Source organism: Diorhabda carinulata, chromosome 5 (assembly GCF_026250575.1).
Source record: "Diorhabda carinulata isolate Delta chromosome 5, icDioCari1.1, whole genome shotgun sequence".
NCBI classification, from domain to species: Eukaryota; Metazoa; Arthropoda; class Insecta; order Coleoptera; family Chrysomelidae; genus Diorhabda; species Diorhabda carinulata.
In genome coordinates this window covers 31,149,915-31,174,953 of record NC_079464.1, presented here as the reverse complement: position 1 = coordinate 31,174,953, position 25,039 = coordinate 31,149,915, and the positions used below count along the sequence as shown (strand labels likewise).

General features: G+C 32.3%; 2 protein-coding genes across 3 annotated transcripts; one reads left to right on the top strand and one right to left on the bottom strand.

Annotated features, from left to right (window-relative positions):
- Positions 1-36: 36 nt before the first annotated feature.
- Positions 37-2,284, top strand: LOC130894616 (polyglutamine-binding protein 1-like). The gene is made up of 3 exons (XM_057801543.1): positions 37-387; positions 471-829; positions 883-2,284. The coding sequence occupies exons 1-3, from the start codon at positions 116-118 to the stop codon at positions 1,020-1,022; spliced, it is 771 nt and encodes a 256-aa protein (XP_057657526.1). The 5' UTR covers positions 37-115; the 3' UTR covers positions 1,023-2,284.
- On the bottom strand, positions 1,837-24,874 carry LOC130894609 (MLX-interacting protein). Of its 2 annotated transcripts, none has more exons than XM_057801528.1 (16): positions 24,340-24,874; positions 20,031-20,137; positions 19,841-19,914; positions 15,942-16,067; positions 15,054-15,198; positions 14,832-14,921; positions 14,665-14,777; positions 14,277-14,607; positions 11,519-11,721; positions 11,286-11,457; positions 11,060-11,232; positions 10,761-11,000; positions 9,006-9,133; positions 8,353-8,476; positions 8,150-8,279; positions 1,837-4,551 (listed from the first exon to the last, which is right to left on the bottom strand). In XM_057801528.1, the coding sequence occupies exons 1-16, from the start codon at positions 24,618-24,620 to the stop codon at positions 4,433-4,435; spliced, it is 2,556 nt and encodes an 851-aa protein (XP_057657511.1). In that variant the 5' UTR covers positions 24,621-24,874; the 3' UTR covers positions 1,837-4,432. The 2 variants fall into 2 exon arrangements, with proteins under 2 accessions (XP_057657511.1, XP_057657512.1); XM_057801529.1 differs by having other exon boundaries at positions 14,283-14,607.
- Between the last annotated feature and the right edge of the window lie 165 nt (positions 24,875-25,039).

Here is a 25,039-nt window from a genome sequence, read left to right as displayed (position 1 = left end):
CAAGTGTTATTAGTGATTCCGAATACTGTCACTTCTGTCATTTAAAAAAAAGAAGAATACTAGTACCTAATTTTGATTGAAGTTGTTTATCAAAAATTAATTGATAAATAAAAGGATGCCGTTACCTCCAGCTTTAGCGGCGAAATTATCTAAAAGAGGTATTATTCAGAATAAACACAAATCAAATGAACCCGTAAAAAAACAGGATTTCAAAGGTTTATCGAGTTGTCCAAATAAATCTAACATATATCATGAATGCAATTTGTGGTGTGAAACGCATTGGAAAGGAGTACAAACACCTGACCCTAAATATTTCAGAAATATACAAAAATTATTAGTAAAATTTCCGTTACCCTCAAATTGGACAGAAATATTTGACAAGGGAACGTAAGTACAATCATTTTATAATTTTTGTAAAAGTTTCAATAAAATCTATGTACAATGATCAACTTACCTATTTAAAATCTCAGTGGTAGATATTATTACTGGAACATGGAAAACGATCTCGTCTCATGGCTTCCACCAAAACATCCTAAATCTATAAAATGCCAAAGTGCAGCGAAACTTCGAGAAAACAGACTCAAAATGAGGGAACGCGAAGAACGATTGGAAAAAGAAAAGGAAAACGAAAAAAGAGATAAAGACAGGGATCGAGATCGTGAAAGTTCAGATGAGGAAGAAAGAAGCCACCGTAGAAGAGAAAGGGAACGTGAAAAGGAGAGGGAAAAAGAAAGAGAAGAACGAAAAAGACGTAGGGAGGAAAGACACAGAAAGAGAAAAGAAGAAATCGATCCTATGGATCCTGCTGCTTATTCTGATATACCTCAAGGTGAAAAATTAATAATTTATCTCTAGTTATTTTTATATTTCTTTATGTTGCAGGTGGATGGAGTGATGGTTTAGAAAACAATAAAACTAGAGCAGATAATACTGCGTCTGGTGTTCTTTTTCAACAAAGACCATATCCCGCACCTGGAGAAGTGCTAGCTGCAAACAAAGAAAAAGCCAAAAAGGAAAAATAGTTTTTATATTTCAGATATTTTGTCTCTCGTGCATATTACTTAGGTTTTTAGATTGCCTAATCCAGAATTGATCATAAAATATTTTTTTCATGCGTTTCTTGTACTAATTCTTTTGTTTTATCATTGTTTTGGCATTTAATTTGTTTTTCTTTGTATACTTGAATTTTCTTGTAATTTCCTCCAAAATATCACAATTTTTTGTTTTCTTAACCCTTTTCAAGGTTTTTTATTCCTCTTTGCTTATTTTCTGGTGTTTTGTTTCCTCTCCAAGCTCTTTTGTATAATTTGAGCCATAATTTTGTTGCCTCCGTTTCTTTATATACTTTTTAATCGATTTCCTTCAAAATATCATAAATTTTCTTTTTTTTTTAACCCTCTTCAAGATTTTTTCGTTTTTCTGGTGTTTTGTTTTCTCTCCAAGCTCTTTTGTATGCGTTCAGCATTAATTCTATTGCCTTTTGTCCCACTTTCTTTTTATTTCCCTAATATTCATTTTCAGATATTCCAAATTTATCCTCGTTGTTGGTTGTTATTTATTTTTCCCCATTATACAGTGAATGTTTCGTTCTTTTACTTCGCTATCATTGGCGCATTGTCTTTTATGTTTCAAACACATTTTTGATCATTTTCCAACACATTTTCCACCTTCTTAAATATTTTTCGCCAATTCTTTCCAGATATACATCAATTTTTTTGACATGAATATATCAAATGGATATTATTGAGATAACTGAGAAATTTTGATGTTTAACGGATGTAGAGACAACAGGAAACAATTTTGAGGAAAATCTATTCAAGCATGAAACGACTAATCGAAAACACAAACTGTTTAATAGACTTAGAAATACAATAAAGTAAGATCATTTAAAAAATAAAAAAAAACAAAGTTTATTTAAAATAAAATGTAAATAGAACATTCAAATATATATATATATAACATTCATTTTATAATAAAAACTATAATGTAAGTACCCTTTTATAAATGACAAATATGTAAACATAAAAATTATCACGTTTTATTTTTATTAAGGCACTAACAAGGAAATATTTCGTACAGGATGATAACACAAAAAAAACAAAAGAACTAGTTTTCTTTATAATAAATTCATTCCTTTAAAACATCCGATAAAAATAAAACGATGACTTGGGATCAAGATAAAGCCTCAATTGGTATACTAAAATTGTTTCCTTTGTAGTAGGAAGATAACCTCAAGTTAGAATACTGCTCAATATATACGTTTAAATTAATGCAGGATTTGTAATGATACCAAAATAAAAACTCCTCGGAAGATCATACATTTTAAAACTTACCCAAATGGTACATGGAAAAGGACCACAAAGGTTTCTACTGACTACGAATCTTTCTTTAAGGAGAAAACTGGAAGAGAAGCATTCTAGTGGTACCGGATTACTTTAAAAAGTGTTTTTGATACCGTACTTAGCAAAAACAATTAAATTAAAAGTGGTGCTCGGTTAGATGCTAAAATAAATTGATCAAAAGATCTACAAAATGTTTTGGTTGGAAATTCAAGTTGAAATCATCATAATAAGGAAATTGTACGCTTTGATTCTAGCTGTATCCCTCTTAAAAAGTTCCTTTAATACCACTAGATCCAAAAAGCTATCCTGTAGGTCTAACAGAAACTAAGGAGTGTAGATCTTGTGGGGAAGATGGTGAAACTCTGCCTCGGAGTTAAAAAAAGGTCTACAAGGAACTGTCAACAACACAAATACTTAGTTTGTTCAAATTTTGGAAGGTAGGGAAAGGGAAAAGCCCCAAAAAGAAATTTCAGAATGAAAAAATATGAAAAAGAAATTGATAAATATATCAATAAAATGATCAGCGATGAATTTTGGTTGGAGGGATATGAAATTCAAGTTGAACCGTTTGCAATATGGAAATGGACACGTTTTAATTATGTAGGAAGAAGTTTATCATACTCTAGTCCAAGCTGGATCCCTCCAAAAAGTTCCTCCGCATTTAGACCTACTCATTACCTTCCATAAGTCTAGCAGAAACTGAGGAATTTAGTTTTTGTGGGGAACATGGGGAAAATCTGAGATATCCAGTTCTAGAATTCTTTAGAATTGCAAAAAAAATGCTACAAGAAGTTTTCAGCTACGGATACTGGAGTTGATTAGAATTTTGAAACCGTATGGACAGTTGTAGACGGTGGAGGTACTGCTCTAATAGGAGGTGTACAATAGACGTTAAGGTTTCAGGTTCAGAAAGAAAAAATATGAGAAAAAAATTGATTAACAGATCAACAGAATGCTCAAAGATGGCTTTTAATTGCGAGGAAAAGGAAATTCGAGTTGGAGGCATTATAATAGAGAAGTGTCCACGTTTCGGTTATGTTTGAAGAAATTTATCACAATCTAATCCAAGCTGGACTCCTCCAAAAAGTCCCTTTGACACCTCTGGATCCAAAAAGTATCTGGACCCCATCAAAAATCATCTGCACCTACTCACCGGCTTCCTTCGGTCTAGCAGAAACTGAGGAGTATGTATTTTTAGGGGGAGATGGTGAAACTTTGGTTCATTTAGCTCTAGCGAAAATGCTAAAAGAGCCGTCAGCCATAGATGATGGAGTTAATTAGAATTTTAAAACTGTCTGGACAGTTTATATGGTGGTGTGGTACAATAGACGTTAGGGTTTCAATTGAAGGTTAGATAGAAAGTTATTGTATCGGAATGTTATGTAGGATGAATTTTATTGCACTCTATCTGTTCTTTTGTATAAAGTGAAGTGAAAACACACACCAAAAGTCTCAAATATATTTTTAAATTCCATAACGTAAGTATTAAAATCTTAATTTGTTCGTTTCTAAATATTAAGAGATAGTGAATTTTATGAAATTGAAAGATTTATTGGGACATTCGGTATAGCAAATCAACCTGTACAATTATATTTACACACATCGAACTTAAGGTTAAATTGTACTAAAACTGAGATGAAATTGATAATATTTTTAATTATTTTCGAAAATTTTTTTTATAAACAAAATAGAAATTTCCAGGAAAATTTTTTACGATTAAATTGTGATAAATGTGCGAAGGAAAAAAAAATTGTTCCGGCAAAAGTTTCCCTGAAAATTCGCACCAAGGTATGATTATTACAAAAGTACAAAAAAAACAAGTCTTAATAGTCAAAAATGAGCTTTCGCTTAAAAGTTTTATTATCTTAAAAAAAATATCTGGAATATTTTCAAAGTTTTCTCAAAAATAAAAACAAGTTGGAGTTGAATTTCACTAAAAACGAAATTAACATACAGGGAAAACAGACGTACTCAATTCGGGGTATATTTCTTCTTCTTTCCGGACCAAATAAAACTCCTAAGCAACAAACGACATTTTTCATGAGCACAAGGTATCCTTTGTTAAGTAACTTCTTCGAAAATTTTAAAAACTAATTATTGTTTTGGCTTTTACTTTCCGTTACTATCCGTAGTGCTTCTTCGGGTAACTTTTCCGGTTCAGACAGTATGTCCGTCTTTCTACACAAGTAGGTCAGCGAATTCAAAACCACTGGAAAGAAAAAAATAAATTTTATCTTAAGAAAACAAATCACTACAAATTCAACCGACGTCTACTGGAATAAATATGTCATTAAACTGTCAATTTTTTGTGTGGGGGATAAATATTCGGTTAGAGGTACCGTAGAACACCACTAATGACAAAGTTATACCAACAATGGAAATTAGAACATTCAAAATACTGATTAACTACTCAAAAGCCTCCCCTTGGAGCTCTTTTATTATGGTAAATAACTCAACATGACTTCTTATGATCTTTTATCTCTTCTGATCTGTCATTTCTTCCATTTTATGGTTCCTAAATACTTTTTTCAAAACTGTACTCTCCTGGTTTTATACTGGTCCCATATATGGTACTACGTGTTTAGTCCTTTTCCCTGTATCCTTCTAGTTTTTTTTTTTTCACCTCTTGCCACTAACTGCAAGGATGTTAGTGTAAGGACCTCTGTCAAATCTTCCTATACTTCTATGAGTGATAATAATGATTCCACAGATGTCAACCTACCAAAAAGGACTACTTTGAAGGAGATTGATTAATTTTCTTACACACCTCGTATTGTATACAACATATATCATGGTATATAAGAAACTGCGACCCCCAAAGAGTCCTGGGAGTGAAACTAAGGAAGCAAAACATTGTTAGGAACAAATTGAAGATTCGATAAATGAAAAATCAGTTTAATTACTTTTCTCGTACACCTGGTATGCTATATAACAATAGGGGCTCTCTAGCTCAAACAATAACGACATATATCATGGTATATAAGAAACTGCTACCCCCAAAGAGTCTCGGGAGCGAAACTAAGGAAGCAAAACATTGTTAGGAACAAATTGAAGATTCGATAAATGAAAAATCAGTTTAATTACTTTTCTCGTACACCTGGTATGCTATATAACAATAGGGGCTCTCTAGCTCAAACAATAACGACATATATCATGGTATATAAGAAACTGCTACCCCCAAAGAGTCTCGGGAGCGAAACTAAGGAAGCAAAACATTGTTAGGAACAAATTGAAGATTCGATAAATGAAAAATCAGTTTAATTACTTTTCTCGTACACCTGGTATGCTATATAACAATAGGGGCGCTCTAGCTCAAACAATAACGACATATATCATGGTATATAAGAAACTGCTACCCCCAAAGAGTCTCGGGAGCGAAACTAAGGAAGCAAAACATTGTTAGGAACAAATTGAAGATTTGATAAATGAAAAATCAGTTTAATTACTTTTCTCGTACACCTGGTATGCTATATAACAATAGGGGCGCTCTGGATCAAACGATAACGACATATATCATGGTATATAAGAAACTGCTACCCCCAAAGAGTCTCGGGAGCGAAACTAAGGAAGCAAAACATTGTTTGGAACAAATTGAAGATTTGATAAATGAAAAATCAGTTTAATTACTTTTCTCATACACCTGGTATGCTATATAACAATAGAGGCTCTCTAGCTCAAACAATAACGACATATATCATGGTATATAAGAAACTGCTACCCCCAAAGAGTCTCGGGAGCGAAACTAAGGAAGCAAAACATTGTTAGGAACAAATTGAAGATTCGATAAATGAAAAATCAGTTTAATTACTTTTCTCGTACACCTGGTATGCTATATAACAATAGGGGCTCTCTAGCTCAAACAATAACGACATATATCATGGTATATAAGAAACTGCGACCCCCAAAGAGTCTCGGGAGCGAAACTAAGGAAGCAAAACATTGTTTGGAACAAATTGAAGATTTGATAAATGAAAAATCAGTTTAATTACTTTTCTCATACACCTGGTATGCTATATAACAATAGAGGCTCTCTAGCTCAAACAATAACGACATATATCATGGTATATAAGAAACTGCTACCCCCAAAGAGTCTCGGGAGCGAAACTAAGGAAGCAAAACATTGTTAGGAACAAATTGAAGATTCGATAAATGAAAAATCAGTTTAATTACTTTTCTCGTACACCTGGTATGCTATATAACAATAGGGGCGCTCTGGATCAAACGATAACGACATATATCATGGTATATAAGAAACTGCTACCCCCAAAGAGTCCCGGGAGCGAAACTAAGGAAGCAAAACATTGTTTGGAACAAATTGAAGATTCGATAAATGAAAAATCAGTTTAATTACTTTTCTCATACACCTGGTATGCTATATAACAATAGAGGCTCTCTAGCTAAAACAATAACGACATATATCATGGTATATAAGAAACTGCTACCCCCAAAGAGTCTCGGGAGCGAAACTAAGGAAGCAAAACATTGTTAGGAACAAATTGAAGATTCGATAAATGAAAAATCAGTTTAATTACTTTTCTCGTACACCTGGTATGCTATATAACAATAGGGGCTCTCTAGCTCAAACAATAACGACATATATCATGGTATATAAGAAACTGCGACCCCCAAAGAGTCTCGGGAGCGAAACTAAGGAAGCAAAACATTGTTTGGAACAAATTGAAGATTTGATAAATGAAAAATCAGTTTAATTACTTTTCTCATACACCTGGTATGCTATATAACAATAGAGGCTCTCTAGCTCAAACAATAACGACATATATCATGGTATATAAGAAACTGCTACCCCCAAAGAGTCTCGGGAGCGAAACTAAGGAAGCAAAACATTGTTAGGAACAAATTGAAGATTCGATAAATGAAAAATCAGTTTAATTACTTTTCTCGTACACCTGGTATGCTATATAACAATAGGGGCGCTCTGGATCAAACGATAACGACATATATCATGGTATATAAGAAACTGCTACCCCCAAAGAGTCCCGGGAGCGAAACTAAGGAAGCAAAACATTGTTTGGAACAAATTGAAGATTCGATAAATGAAAAATCAGTTTAATTACTTTTCTCATACACCTGGTATGCTATATAACAATAGAGGCTCTCTAGCTAAAACAATAACGACATATATCATGGTATATAAGAAACTGCTACCCCCAAAGAGTCTCGGGAGCGAAACTAAGGAAGCAAAACATTGTTTGGAACAAATTGAAGATTCGATAAATGAAAAATCAGTTTAATTACTTTTCTCATACACCTGGTATGCTATATAACAATAGGGGCGCTCTGGATCAAACGATAACGACATATATCATGGTATATAAGAAACTGCGACCCCCAAAGAGTCTCGGGAGCGAAATTAAGGAAGCAAAACATTGTTTGGAACAAATTGAAGATTCGATAAATGAAAAATCAGTTTAATTACTTTTCTCATACACCTGGTATGCTATATAACAATAGGGGCGCTCTGGATCAAACGATAACGACATATATCATGGTATATAAGAAACTGTGAGTTGGAAAAGGAAATTAGAGTACGAAGAATGTCATAACAACCCAGCTGGTGGATGAATATGGGAAGACTCAAAAGCCAAACCTTTGGAGCTAATGTAGTGGCTAGAACCAGATTACAGTGTTTGTAGTACTGGTACTAAGATCATATTCAGTAAAACAGATCAATTATTTTGCAGATGTCTCATTCGGTCCTTATATATTCATCGGATTTGAATATATAGTCGATATTTTTAATAATAACGATTTTATCTGACGTTATATATGATAAATGATGTATTTACCTGGTCTGAGATCACTAAGGGTACAATGTTGTTCAACCCACAACATCGTGGAACGATACAAATCGTCTAGACTAGAACTCGATACTAAGCTATTGAAAGAATTCAATAACGATTTAAAAATCAGGCTAAACTATGGGAAAAGTTGAGGAAAATTTTAGATTTAATGTTTGTTCGAATTAAATATTAGATTTAGTTAAGGATACAACCCAAAATTTCCAATTTTCCATCGTACGTACTCTAACGTACTCATCAAACATTTCCTGCATCCTGCTATCCCTCCTTTGAGAAACAGGAGCACCGGTGGCGGGTAACATTGACTGACAATTACTGCAATCAAAAAATAATCATCAAAAAATTTGCTATAATACATCAAATAAATTAACTGGCAGTTTATTGAAAGTAATTGTGTCATTTAGGGTGTTAAAATCTAGTTATACCAGGAAAGAGTGAGATTTACTAACTTAAGGGGTGATGGATTTGAACCGGTGGTCTAAGAAAAATTCCAGAATGGTTCCAGAATGAATAATTTTATTGTTGGGGGTTTTGGATTCAAACCTAGGGGTTTTTGAAATATTCCATGGGAAAATTTAGCGAAAATGGTAGAGGTTATACGGGTTATATCAAACAGATCACTCTTTAAAAATATAATAAGGCGTTAACATGTAGTGGAACACTTTTAGAAGATCAAATTGATGGAGGAATGATGTTTGCGAGCAATTTTTATACAGGGTCACCTATTAAATGACATTTTCCATTTGTTTCGGGTGTTAATCAGGGTAAGGGTTGAATTTCATTCTCAAAATGTTGAAATATTTATGCAAAATAAATTTTTTTAAATAAAATCTCTTTTATTCACCTGATAGCTGCGTTGAGGCTTTCAATTTGTTGCCGAAGAGATTCCATTTCGGTTTTCAGTTGATTTCTCTCCTCCCTCAGCTGTTTGATATATTCAGCACCTTTTTGTAACATAGCTGCCTTACTTAACTGAAATAATACCATAATATACATTACTTTTATTATAAAAAAATGTTTTTTCGATCAATATTCAACAAAAAATTCAATTTCCATTACACTTTTCCAATAAACAGTTCCTCAGAACGTATACATTGGGGTCTAATTGGCAACACTGTAATTATTGGGTTAATTTTGGTACTGCATAATGTTTACCAAAGAAGTACATCAGAATCTGATTCTACTTTTCCAGCAAAATGACTGAAAGCACTTTTTCTTCGTTTTTCCGGAACCTTGCTGCTCCATCGGTATCTGATCTTCCTTTTGGACACTTAAAATCTGAATTTTGTTGCATTTGAACTACCACTTTGTACCAGGAATATTTCCATATTCGTAAACCTTTGTGATTCGGAAAACCCCGGTGTTTGTAACAAAAAGTAAAGCAAATATTTTCTCCCATGGTATAAATTACAATTCGACAGCATCTTTCATCCATAAACTTTTCATTTGGGACACCAAATAGCCAAATCATCTCTATGACTGCGGTCTTTGTTGAACCGGAGTTATCAGAGGTCTAGATGATGGTCTTCCTGAACCAGATCATCTCTACGGTTCCGGTCTTTGATGATCTGAAGTTACCTGAAGTCTAGATGCATCAATATCCCCATTTACTCATCTATCTATAGATTATTGTACTCGGTATTGTGTAAACCTTTCAATTAGGACTCATATATTCTACCTCTGATGGTCTTCTTAGTCCAGATAACCTCTATAGTTGTGATCTTTGATGACCTGAAGTTACCAGAAGTCTAGATGATGATCTTCTTGGTCCAGATGACCTTTATGGTTGTGATTTTTGATGAGCTGGAGTTACCAGAGGTCCAGATGATGGTCTTCTGGCCCAGATGACCTTTATGGTTGTGATTTTTGATGAGCTGGAGTTACCAGAGGTCCAGATGACCTCCATGGTTGTGATTTTTGATGAGCCGGAGTTACCAGAGGTCCAGATGATGGTCTTCTTGGCCCAGATGACGTTTATGGTTGTGATTTTTGATGAGCTGGAGTTACCAGAGGTCCAGATGATGGTCTTCTTGGCCCAGATGACGTTTATGGTTGTGATTTTTGATGAGCTGGAGTTACCAGAGGTCCAGATGATCTCTATTGTTGTGATTTTTGATGAGCTGGAGTTACCAGAGGTCCAGATGATGGTCTTCTTGGCCCAGATGACGTTTATGGTTGTGATTTTTGATGAGCTGGAGTTACCAGAGGTCCAGATGATCTCTATTGTTGTGATTTTTGATGAGCTGGAGTTACCAGAGGTCCAGACGATGGTCTTTTTGATCCAGATGATCTCTATTATTGTGATTTTTGATGACCCTGGGTTACCAGAGATCCAAATGATGGTCTTCTTGGTCCAGATGACCTTTAAGGTCGAGTTCTTTGATGAGCTGAGGTTACTAGAGGTCCAGTTGTATTAAATCACATTTTCTGGTCTAGAATCCAACGATTATGTCACATGGTGATTTCGTGCTAATTGTACTTGGGTAAAACGTTCTTCGATAGCTGCAGTACAGTCTTCAAGGGTAAGATAACAATTCAAACGAAGCTCGAGTTTAATTTTATCGTTGTAGATTCGACTGCACTACATTTGACAACCTACCTTAGCGTTCGGATTTTGATTGAGATGAGGTATGAGCGAATGGATCATATCGAAACCGTTCTTAATGTTGTAGCGTCTCTTTTGTTCGGCGTGTATGTGCACGGACCTCCTGTCGCGCTGATTGGCACCGTCACCTCCTGGAGATCCTACGGAACCCTGCGACGAAGTCGGCGAATGAATATTTTGCGAAAGCGGATCCATTACCGGGCTATTCGAACTACTATAAGAATTCAACAGCATCTAAATAAACAATAATTATTATCAAAACGTTGAATTGAAGAATATGTTGTATTAGTTACGTTGTCTGATGTCGATTGGGCAGTCGACATGTTGGGTATTATTAGAGTCGATTGGGGCAACATCGGCACCGGTTTCGATTCTTCTTTTATCCTTATGTGGCTTTGTTTCGGAAGCATTTCCACGTTACCCTGACTTATGCTACGGTTATATACACTACTGACAGGTTCCGAATCTGAAAAACGTTCAAATTGTTATTTCGAACAAATTTAATCGGACAATTCTTACTGTTGGTCAACAATTGGGTTAATATGACGCTATTTTGGGGGGTTAGCAGAGATGGGTCGCTAGCTGTCGATACCAACGGCGGTCTTTTGACTGGTTCCCTCGTATTCGATCTCGATCTACCTCGAGCCCCCTTCGTACCCCCGCGTCTTCTCCTTATTTGTTCTTCTTCGTTCTATAAAATAAATTTTGACTTAATCTGATTTTGTAGCGGTTCCGATCGATGGAGCACTTACTGTATTCGACCGGGGGAGGCTGTTGTATTGAGTTAGACACGAGTATCTCTGGATTATCGGTTGTTGTACTTGCGGGCTGGTGAATTTGATATTCGGTGATGGTACTATTGAAAATTTGTAGCCTTGTTGTTGTGGTAAGGTGACCAATTTGTAGGCTAAATATTCAGGTATTTGTTGGGGTTGAACTTGTGATGTGTCGCTTACTAAAAATCCAGAACAAAAAAAAAAAAAAAAAACATTAAAAATCGCATATAATAATAAAAAAATAACATTTTTAAACGTTTAAAAAGAATTAGAAAAAATTTTATCGATAAATTATTTTTCTTTTCAACCAAATGATCGTTCAACGGTGACATAATTGGAATTGTAAAACTTGGCAACTCTGTAACTAATTCTACATTGGCTGTTTGTTGTAAATTGAAATTAAAATAAAAATTATCTGTCTACAAATCAATATAAAATAAAAGTGAGTAATTTGATGCTTTAATGGAAATTCAGATGCCTTAAGGGACATTTGGAATCGCTTAACTATTACGTTGGTTCCCATTAGGGGCAGTGAATTTGTGATGATAAGACTAAAATCGTTAATGGAGGGTAAAATAAGGGTCGCTTTGTATCACTTAACTGGATGGTTAATGGATGGTGGTGGTTCGTGCAATGTTGCCTCATTTTATATAGGAAATTATGTCGGAACAACCCTATAGTTGGAAAAACAATTTGTTTTAGATGTCTTGGTCAACTTTTCCATTATTTAATTAAATAATTTCCCTTCTTAGCATAAAAATATTTTTTTAAAATTCCCTACTCGAGTCCAACATTGAACTTGAACCATTTTTAGTTACGAAGATGATGTTTCGAATGGGGTTGAAGTTGGAAATAATACTTTCACGTCAAATTTGACATATTTCAATATTTTTTATGATTATATACAGTTCGTATTAAATTTATTCGTCATTTTTTTATTTTAATTGGTGTTATCCATAACGAAGACTATTTTAAGCAGACGGAAAGGGGTTTAATACCAAACAAGAATAGGGTTAGACAAAATAAGACAAAAACCTACATTCACAAGACATTTAAAAGACAATAAAACTGAAACTAATGAAAAAAAGCTGAAAAAACCGTTAAAAAACAAGTTGGGTACCATGTAAAGCAACGAAAATGATATTGAAGAAGAAAAAGCAACCAAAGAGGAACCGATGATAAAGAAAATGAACAATGGAGAGCAGAAATGGATATGGTGTGGTATATAATAGAAATAAATATGAGAAAAGCTAGAAAAACCGTTAAAAAACAAGTCGGATACCATGGAAAGCAACGAAAATGATATTGAAGAAGAAAAAGCAACCAAAGAGGAACCGATGATAAAGAAAATGAACAATGGAGAGCTGAAATGGATATGTTATGGTATATAATAGAAATAAATGTGAGGAAAGCTGAAAAAACCGTTAAAAAACAAGTTGGGTACCATGAAAAGCAACGAAACTGATATTGAAAAAGGAAAAGCAACCAAAGAGGAACCGATAATAAAGAAAATGAACAATGGAGAGCAGAAATGGATATGTTATGGTATATAATAGAAATAAATGTGAGAAAAGCTAGAAAAACCGTTAAAAAACAAGTTGGATACCATGGAAAGCAACGAAAATGATATTGAAGAAGAAAAAGCAACCAAAGAGGAACCGATGATAAAGAAAATGAACAATGGAGAGCAGAAATGGATATGGTGTGGTATATAATAGAAATAAATATGAGAAAAGCTAGAAAAACCGTTCAAAAACAAGTTGGATACCATGGAAAGCAACGAAAATGATATTAAAGAAGAAAAAGCAACCAAAGAGGAACCGATGATAAAGAAAATGAACAATGGAGAGCAGAAATGGATATGGTGTGGTATATAATAGAAATAAATGTGAGAAAAGCTGAAAAAAAAACGTTAAAAAACAAGTGGGATACCGAGAAAAACAAGAAGAAAAGGAAAAGTAGGAGTAAAAGGAAGGAAAATAATAGATATTGTATAACAAAAGCATTTGGAACAAACATAAAAGCTAGCAAAAGAGAAAAATGATGATAAAAATGACATTAAACAGATAATGAAGTCAAAAACATTAGAAAAGCAACGAAACAGAAACCGATGACAGAGAAAATGAACAATGAATAGCTGAAAAGGATATACATAATAGAAATTAATATAAGAAAAGTTGGAGAGAACAAGGAGAATCAGTAAATGGCGATTAAGCGATTGACCCCAGAAATGAAAATAATTGAGAAGCACACAAAACAAAAAAATGCACAAGTAGGCGATTTATTGATATCGTTTTTTAATAAATCAATTTCTAACAAAGTCTATTTAATAGTTGACATTCTAGAAACGAATTTTCGAGAAAATCTTTTATGTATAAATAGAGGCGTGTGAGGATAAATTGTTATAAATAGCGAATAGTTTAGTGTTTAGTGCAAAGTGTATCGTTTCTAGTGTGCAAGTGCAAAAATATATTAAATAAGTAACACAATTATAAACAGTTCAGATAAATTAGGAGAAGAACATTAGAATAGGAATGAATATGGGCAATAAGGGGGATACCAGGAAAAACAAGAAGCAACAAACGGTAAGTAAAAGATAAATTCCGGAAACGAATATAAAAACAGGAAGATGGGAAGGGATTAGTTCAAACGATAAAAAAAAATACGTTAACAAGGCTGAATATACAAAAAATAAAATGAAAACCCCCCCTAAATGATCATTTTCGCTCCACACCCTTACTCGAAATCCTTTCCACAACCTGCCCCTGGGTACTCTGTTGCTGCACTTGATTGTAAGCCGGATAAATGTTATCCATGGATTTGCTATATACCAAAGTACTCCTGGGAGTTCCAGGTGTCTTGGTATTTTTTTGTGTATTATTTTTCGATATCACAGACTGATAAGACGACTGCGTTTCTGAGAAAAGTTGCTGTTGTTGCTGTAACACCATTTCATTGTATCTGTCAGGTACGATATTTTGATGCTGAGGCGACTTTGGTTTCTCTATCGAAGGTACTTGCTGACCGGGGGAGAGCTGGTATTGGTTCACTTGCATGGGAGGTACCTACGGAACGTATTTTTATAAAAAAAATTAACTAGTACAATGTTTGAACGACATTACCTCGACTGGAGGTTCTGGACTGTTGATGTTGTGTTCCAAATAACCCCAACCGGTGGGATGTTGTGATGTAGGCGTTTCTTCTAGCACCGTTGCCAGTTTATTTCCAATCAATTCTGAAAATATTCACAGAAACATATTCATAATTCCTTGAATGGGAGACAAATTACCTTGGAAAGGGTCCAAATCCATGTAATCTTCCAAATTTGGTTGTAGCGGATTCAAACTTGGTTGGATGAAATCCGCAATACCAGCCTTAGCTGAAAACATTGAAACAAAGGTAAAAACTTTCGAATTTAATTAAAAATTTTCATATCTTTTTTTATTTTTTTATCCAAAATAAAAGTGAAATGGAAAAAATTGAATATTTAAAATTTGAAACGGTCACTAACCAATTTCCCTTGGATCCGGAAAAGCGAACGGTTGGTTAACAATAGTAGAAAACAACGTGTCACTCATTAGACCCATATAATCCTCATCCACCATCATCATATTCTCCGTACAAGTATCCCATTCCGGTATATCCAAATCTAACAACTATAAAAATAAAAAAAAGTACATTTAGTACCGATATACCATAATAACATTAATTAGTTCTTATCGGACTCGAAGAACCAGACCGTGTTGTGGTGAAATGGCAGTAAATGATATTCTCCCAATATTTGGAATGGGGTAAATAAGTGAACAACCCCAAAATTTGAACCACGGTACACTTGTTTTGAACCCAAAAAAGATGTCTAGACATAAACCAAGATGAAAGGAGAATGGACCATCCAAGGACACAGAAATGTGTATTTTGAAGTGTATCTATCTGACAACTAACCTAGAACCAAATATTACAAGAGATGGAGAGAGAAAAATAAACAAATAGAAGAATTGGAAGGAGAAAATAGACTAAATAAGACAGGACACATAATGAGGAAGAAACCTGTAGAAAGGGTGAGGAGGATAACACAGTGGATGCTCAAGAAGAATTGAATTGAAGAAGACACCAGGATCCCACAAACAATACGAACAGAAAAGAATGAAGAAAGCAGATAAACGAAGCCAGGACCAACAAAAAGAACAAGGGGAATCATCTACCCCAATAAAGGGATTTTTACATACAAAACCTGCTAGCTATAATCCAAGAAATCGAACTGCATGTCATATAAACAACAATAAGTCCGTTAAACAAATTTGGGAAATAAAACTAAGACGTATACACTTGAAATTACATATCATCACGAATTATCAAGTATCAACGTTTTTTAAAAGATTTGTATAAATAATTGACTCACTGAATCTGCCGCTTCTTTGGTAACGTGTCCTAAGATGTTGTTTCTGTAAAACATCCTCCATCTTTTATATTCAGCTGTTACCGCCGCTAATTTTCGTTTCCAATATTTACCTTCTAAAACCACAGCCTAAAAAACGCACAGTTCACAAGAAAATGAAACTAGTTAAAAAAATGAATATAATAATTTATTAAAAAAATTTTTAATTGTAAGTAAAATTATGTATTTTGATTTTGAAAAACATAATGGAAATAAATAAACGATCCTTGTACTATGAGACGTAACATGTAGCAATTTTTAGAAGTAGACGAGTTCTTGATATAAATTATCTAGTCCAGACTGTTATTAATATCAAAAGGTCTTCGTCTATCAAGACTTTTGACTTTTCGATAACATATTTTCTTGGTATGTTGTTAATCGGTGAACGACAAGGTAATTATAGAATAACAGAATAAAAAAGTTCATTACCTCTTTCGATATTATTATACAAATATTACGTAACAATAATAATACGTTATTTATTTAAAAAAAAAATTATCTAATATAACGGTTTTTAATTGTAGATAACATTTTAGGTATAATTGGAAAAATTTCGAGCTGTAGATTAACAACTATTTTTACGAAAAAATCTACTTTATTAAATATTTTTCTAACGAGAAGAATCAAAACTTCTTTATCAACATCTAGTTTCTAAGTAATTAAAACGAGGTTATATTGAAAAGTTTGTTTCTTTTAAACATAACCTAAAGTAACTCCAAAACATCAAATTCGATAGCGTGTTCTATTAGAGTTAGTAAAATCTATGGTTTTATATGTACTAATGTCAAGATCAGCTGTTTAATGGCGCCCTAAGTAAAAATGTATAATGAATTAAAATAAATAATCATTTCTATTGATTTTAAATCTTAAAATTTGATTTTTACGTTGTTGTTGTCGTTGGATGAGGTATGAAGTGAGTTTTTAAGTAATAGTTTCAGTGTTAAAAAACAAAAATAAACCAAAGTCGAATGATAAACACGATAAAACTAAATTACAGCCGTATATTAGAAGATTTGAACGAGACCATTAATATAGTACATGGAAACAAATCTAGAACTTTCGTAAAAGGAGGTAAAAATAACATTAAATACCGTATATATTTATTTTTTTTATATTATTAGAAAAAAAATTGTTATTGAATCAGAATTTACATATATTAAGCCGGCATATTATAAGTTCACAGGTATTTCATAGCCTTTTCATGTTATAAGGTGGTATATACCATGTGACCCAAAAAAATCTATTGTATCCCCTTTTTTACGTTACTAAAACTTGTCGCGGTCGTCAAATATATCCTCCTTATATATTCTAACGGCCATACTGTATTTCATCAGTTGTTTTCGTAGAATACAAAAATTTTATCACGGTGTAGTACCGATTTTGCTAGAATTTCATTAGAAAATATAATCCCTAATAGGATTTTTCCCGACAAAGTTTAGTTTGCCACTCAACTCTCTTGTTATGTCAAGTTATAACAATTTTACTAAATATTTCGGAAAATATTGATTTTAGAGAAGAAAGTTTGAAATAAAAAATGTAGCTCATAAAAAACTCTACAAAAAAATGGTTGTTATGATCCAAAACATATAGGCAGGAGTTGAATTGACTATTTTTTCAATTGAAGGAAATTAAGTTGGGTTAGGTTAGTCAATTTGACTGACTGACATATTTTGGGTTATATCGTCTAAAAAAATACATTTTTGTAAAAAATGTATTTGACCTTTTTTGTAGAGCTTTTTTAGAGCTTTACATTTTATTCAGAACTTTTTTTCCTAAAATTAATATTTAAAGAGATATTCATTAAAATATAACTTTACAGAGGGGACAAACTAAGCTTTTTCGGTAAAAATCCTTTTTCTATCGTATCGTTTCAACATTTTCTACGAATCATTACAATTTGTTGGTTGTCTATACGAAATAAGTTAATCTTACCTTGAATAATTAATTAGAGAGTAGTATTTCGAATTTATAATACGCTATCTTTGCAAAAATTAAATTTTTCCACAAAATTACAAGTGTATAGTAAATATTTATATTTCAGATTATACATTTCACACGTTGATAACACAAAAAAAAATAATACAAATTATCATTTGCAGAGATTAATTCTGTTATTTTGACAAATATTACGAAAACATCGTTTTTAGCATAATTTCCTCAAGTTTCAAGATACACTTCAACTATTATCTCGACTTATTCTAAATTGTCTATATTTAAAAAATAAACGTGTCTAGAGAAAATGATTTGCACTAATAATTCCAACCACCCTTATCTTAACTAATAAAAAAAAGCAGCGACGTAAATTTTCACAATTCGTTTTTAATTTCAGTACGAGACATTACATCTGAGCTTAACCTCATCTAGTACCGCCTCGTATAACATTCCCTCTCTATTTTCCACTATTCCCGCCGTTTGACTCACATTCAATCATGTGTTTTATGTATTAATATATATAAACGCCATTATACCAACCGAATTCCTTCTTAGATTAGTCATTCATTTGATTGCGACGTTGCCGTTAATTACGAATATCATATAATTCAACTTCATCTTTCAAATAAATTTGTTATCTAGAATCGATATATTTCAGTTCGAATTTGAATCGATTAATTCATTTTGTAATAAAGACGCAGTGCGCGCGCACTATTGGAGGAGAGGGATATTGAGAACGCCGAGAAAAATCGACAGTCAGTTCCCGGCTGTTGGGGAGAGTAGGTCGCTTGCACTGAACTCGTGTCGAAACGATTCGTCACTCGTCGAGAATCATCTGGATATGTACCATTTTAAAAAATGAGTGGTATTATTTTCAGAACAGACCCCGTATGTTATAAATATGTAATTTCCACAAGGCCGATTGTATGGAATAATTTGTTTTCTTCGCTATTGGATAATTCGTAATATCGTGATTCATTACACAATAATTTGAACTTGTGTGACATTTATGTGAAATGTTTTCATAAATGCGCGGAAATTTTCGGTTTACGTAACTTTTATAAAAAAATAAAATGAAACATTTATTTTGAAAAAAATAATGGTCGTGAAACGTAAAATTGGACACAATATTATCAAAAATATTGACTTTTTCTTTATGTTTTCCTGATTAATAACCGAAATATACCTAATCGAAATAAATCGTAACGAAAAACATAAAGTTTTCCATATATTATATCAAAAATAATGGAAAGATACTCAATTTTATTTAAAAAATTCGTAAAATCATATTATCTCTGAAATAGTTAAATACCCGGCAACATCGCCTTTCAATGCATAAATCGATTTGAGACTTAGTTAACGTATTAATGGTAAAATACATTACATAGTTGCCAAGATTAAAAAAAAATAATTTATTTGTTTACATCCTTAAATTATACCACGTCAAAACCTACTTTAAATATTATTTTTAATTAGAGGAATCAAAACTAATTATAAAAATAAACATTAATCAATAAGAAATGTTTATCTACGTGTAAAAACATCTGACAACTACGCGGTAAGTTTTTTAGCGCGGAACCGGAATGATTTATAATGCTCATAACAGTGTAACTGTTCTGTGTCAAATATTGTTCGAACGTACCCACAACAATACAAGAGCAGTCCTTTATAGCTGTATAATCATATAGACGAAGTACAAAATACAAGAAAAAGAAGAATCAGAAAATGGCATATATATAAGTAGGGATAACATAAGAGAATACACTGAAAAAAAGTTACAGCAATAAAATGTATTGAATAAACGACGTTTTTTGTAGAAAATCGATGTTTTAGCGTGTAATTTTTTTAGGTAACGATAACGAAATATTAAAATTCAATAACGGCTGGCTGAATTACGTTCAAAATTTTATCAATTCGAGATGAAAACTTACCTCAGGTTTATTGTGCGTATCTACATCTAAAGGCGACGCAAACTGGCATACTAATGTGCGTTCCTTCTTTATAACTGAAAAATAATTATACTGCTCAACATAATTACACGTATTTACGTCGTTTTGTGTTAGGTTACTTTCTCAACACACAGTAGGGATTAATACAATTATCCTGAGTAAAATTACTTACACTGCAGATGCCAGCATCTCCATATCACATTATTTAAACGTATCTTGTCCTTCCATCGTAATCTAATGCCTCTAAATCTATTCCATTTCGGTGAGGTTAGTTTTTGTCTATAACAAAACATGGTCTAGATATTTTTTTCAGTGTATAAACTATTCGATTGTAAATAACTCGGCAAATCTGTAATTTATTCTACTAAATTATACAACATTTTTTATAGGTTATGAATTTTTTAATTCAGTGTAAGTTTAGGAACCAATCGTATGCGTAGTATTGAATTTCCGTTATTTATCGATTAAATAAATATTAGCCGTATTATGGAGCTGGAGATACCATTCATATTAACAATCGATTTTGAATCGATTCGAATTGTAAAAGACATTATGGAGCATGAGCTGTAATCTATTTAATCATAAGCTGTGTTGCCAAGTCTAAATCTATTTTTGGAATGATGATAAATATTGTATACAAAATTGAGTTTGTAATCTTTATGATTATGATATTGCTTTTGCGATGTTAGATTTTTATTAATTAATTAATTTATATATTTCAAATACGTAATATAGCAATATTCATATAACATACGATTTATGATATACGAGGAGCAATCAAAAGTTATCTGTAATAAATTTGACGCTTGTCTTGTTAATCTGCTACTACAGCCACTATGGTGAGATGTGATTACAGTGTCTGTCACGAAACTTGATTTTGAACAAAGCTACACCAGCAAGTTTAATTATATAGTAAAAAATTAGTTAAAGAAGTCCACGTAATGTCAAAATTTGTCTATGGTGATAAATAAGTTACTTAGAGACTGTCGACAAGTGGTATGAGCGATTTAAAACTGAAAATTACTCTTAATAATGATATTAACGGAAAGGGCTTCCCAAAAATAGGCGGTACATATAAATTTTGTGTTACCTTTTGATTACACCTCGTATATATGACACCTAGTTATTAAGTACGATATACTTCAAGTCCTGTAGTATTTTCCTCAAAGTTTCACGACTCATACGAGGTATATTGTCGTTTTCTCTCAATTTCATCCACACGTCGTTAATAGTCGGCGCCCTATTTTCGAAAAACAAAGATTGTACGGTCCTGCGAATGAGGTTCTTTTGAAACCCGTCTAATTTTACCGGTTTTCGACCGCGTTGATGTAATTTCGGAGCTCGTAAACATTTATTCGCTTTCATTTCGCGCACGATACGTTCAACCGTCGATTCCGATAAACCTGTCAAAAACGCACATCCATTCACCGCTTCTACCCTCGTATGCGTCTTCGATAATCCGTCGTACACTTTCCACGCTATTTCTTTTTCTCCTTTAGATACGGGTTTACGTCCACGCGATCGTTTACGACTACGATTCATGTTTATTTAAATTATTCAGCGAATATTAACCGTTACGAACTACTTTGAACAAATTTCAATTCACACTACATTTCATCAAATGCTTGTAACGTATTCACAACTAATTCTCGTTGTTACGCCGCTGAACGAAGAGCCAGCCGGATATCACGTTATTACCGCGTGATTCCCGTTATATACTTCCATCTTGTTCACGTGATAGGCGATGAGTCATCGCCTGCAATTGTTCTATTTTACGGATTCGTATAATAGAGAAAGTCTATTAATCTCATTGGTTAAGAGAAAAATAAGTATCACTATAAAGATGAGAGGATGTGGATAAAATATCACGTTTTGCTTTTAATTTTTTTTTTGCTCAGGGCGCGATTTATGACTGAAAACCGTCGCGTGACCTTGACGCGATGTTGACATGCAACGATTTCCCCACTCACTGAGACAACCGCCCTGCCAGTGTTGCCAGAGCTAGTACAATTGTACAATTTTAGTACATTTTATACGCTAGTACATTTTTCCTTTTTTCTAATACATTTTCCCTGCGTTCGCAAATATAAAGTTTATTATAATAAAATAAACTAGAAATTGTACTAGATTGTAACAATAATTAGAAAACAGAGCCAAGTTGATTTATATTTAGATCGTGAGATTTTTGTACTGCATTGCTAATTTTATCGGTAAACTTTATATAAATTTTTCATCCTTAAAATAATAATTGACACAGTCTATAACATTTTTGGAAAAAAAAAATTTAATTTAAACTTATGTTTATACATCTTTCTATCATTTTATTAAAATTGTTTGAAATTGGTACAATCTAGTACATTTTCTAGTTCAATTTTTACATTCAGCTTTTAAATTGTGGCAACACTGCGCCCTGCTCGAATTTCCCACTCGCCAGTACGTCTGCGATTTTGGCGGCGAATGCGTGTGTAGTTAATGCATAGTTGAGGGTTAGGGTATGTTTAACTCGAAAAAAAATAAAATATTTCCAATACATTGATAAAATGGTGCAACACGAGATTTTTAGGCCTGTCAGAAATAACTTGGATTGTCTGTCTAGACATTTTTATCAGGTCCTTGATTTTACAGAATAGATTAAACTTGTGTATGTGAATAGTATTTGAAATTGAACACGTGGATTTGTACAGGGACGGGTTAGTTAGTTTTAAAAATAAAAAAATTCTAGTTACGCCAATGTAAATCGACAAATGATAAAATATGGTAAAAAATAATAACAAATTCATTATTAACACGTGTTCTTTGTTAAACAAACTACTCAATTTCATATATTACGTCTAATTTATTCAAATAATTTGATATGTAAATTTTCAACAAAAATATCCTTACGATAAGTAAAATAAACAGATTATTTAAAAACGAAATTTTTGCAGGATTTATTTCAATTTATATTTTTAAAACAAGTAAGAAAAGTAATTGAATTTGATAAAATATAAATAAATATTTCTTTATCTACGCTTCGACTACGAGGTTTTATTGATTGATAGTTTTGATAAACACTAATAATTTACTTTAAAACTTAGTCTGTATTATGTGTGAAATAGTTTTATACATGGCAACATCTAATTTCACGAATAAATCGATAATTGGACCGATACATTCGATTCTAATTACGCTCCCTCAACCACGTGATTCAATATGGTATTTTCAAGATGTGATATAAGATTATCGACGTTATGGTGTGAAATGAATATTTAAAGATGCAGGAAAAAACAACTATATGGCAATTAGGTAAAAAAATAAATGGAAGTAGGTCACAAAACAATCACACAATGTACTGAAAGCTTGAAATACTACATTCTCACTGACGCCATCTTGATAAAATTTTGACAGCTCGTTGCAATGTCTGTATAAAAAACTATTAAGTAGAAAGCGTTACAGCATTGCCAAATTTTAGTTTGAAAAATCTTGTTTTTATGCTTATTTCGATATAATATCAAATCAAAACAGACATTAAGCAGTGGAAAATGTTTAGCAGGCAACAGCGCAGTAAATTGGAATGTTTATGTTGAAAAAAATTAGAGTAAAATTTACAGAGTAGACAAATTTCATTTTTTTTAAGTCCATTCATATAAATTTAAGACAATTATACTTTATAACAAATAAAATATAATTTACATTATACTATAATTAATATTACACTGCTGTACAAAAACTAGGCACGTGTTGTAAGCAATGTTGCCAGATAACTTACGACAAAGTTATGGTCGTTAAAAATCAAATTGCAAGTGATTTTTTTAGTTGTAAAATAATAAAATTTCATTTATTTCTTTTAAACTTCCTTCGTATATTTTACTAATTTTCAACACCTCTTACATCGAGTTTCTATTTTTGAAGGTGAATAAACTAATTCAGTTTATTTATAAAATAAATTATCAAATCTTATAAAAATAAAACTTTTATTAGCAAAATTAATAAAAACAGTTCAATTTTTATGAATTAGCATTGATAAAAATTAATCTTATCATCAATTTTGTACAAAAATCTGATAAATATAGAAGTTGGTAAATATTATTACGAAAATTATATAAAACCATGAAAAAAGTATAAGAAACTTCCAACAAAAGCTTTAAGAAAGACTTTTCTTCCGAAGAATGAAAAATTTAGTTTAAAAAACATTAATAGGGGCAAATAATGGACTAACTATAACAGTAGACTTTATTTTTACTTTTGTAAAGAGAAGTAAACGCTGTAATGTCACTATTAATTATGTTTATACTTTTATACATGTAAACATCTAAATGACAATTTGATAGTTTGAAAAATAACAATAGATAATGTATACTTGGGGAAATATTATAAAACTACATGAAAAAAATTGTTGACAATGAACCAGTTTTCAATTAATATTGTTTCATACAAATAAACAGTCACTATATTATGATCGATTTTTCAATATATGAATTAAATAATTTAAAAATACTTACCTATAGGCGATATTCATAGCTTGAAAGAGTTTTGCTAAACTAGTATCAATTGATAGCTGCTGTTGTGTTTTCTGTGGAACTTTGGATAAATTTTTATTTTTTGGTTGTACTGAAACAAGTGGCAGTGGTATAATATCACTATTATTTTCTGGAAGAGGAATAGCCACATTGTCCTCATCATCTTGTTCTTCAGCCTCGAATGTAGATACCATAAAGTGTCCAGAGTGAATGCACTCTTTTTCGGGTTTCTCTGGACGTCTAACATGCTGAATTGTGTACATTTTTTCTTTGTTCGCAATTATAATTTTCAACAATATTGAAAATTGAAAACGTGCAATATTCTTCGTAAAATATTACCATTAGATTATGTTATCACTGCCAGAGAAGGATCAAGGACTGATAAAAGGTTGAACTTGTTAAATGCGAAGCATCACAACACATCACTAATTGAACCAAAAGTTCCATTAATAACTGATAAAATTGCCTTCACTTTCTCACTTATGAAGCTAGACAGTTAAACTTCAATGTCAATCTCAGCTGTCAATATTAATTTCTTCTTTTTTTATAACAATGCGCTCTAATTCTTATTAATAAAATAAGAACAATATAAATTAATATTCGATTAATTGAGAACAGAATATAAAAAATTATTGAATTTATATAAATAGTTATTTTTACAATGAATTTAAATATTATTTGA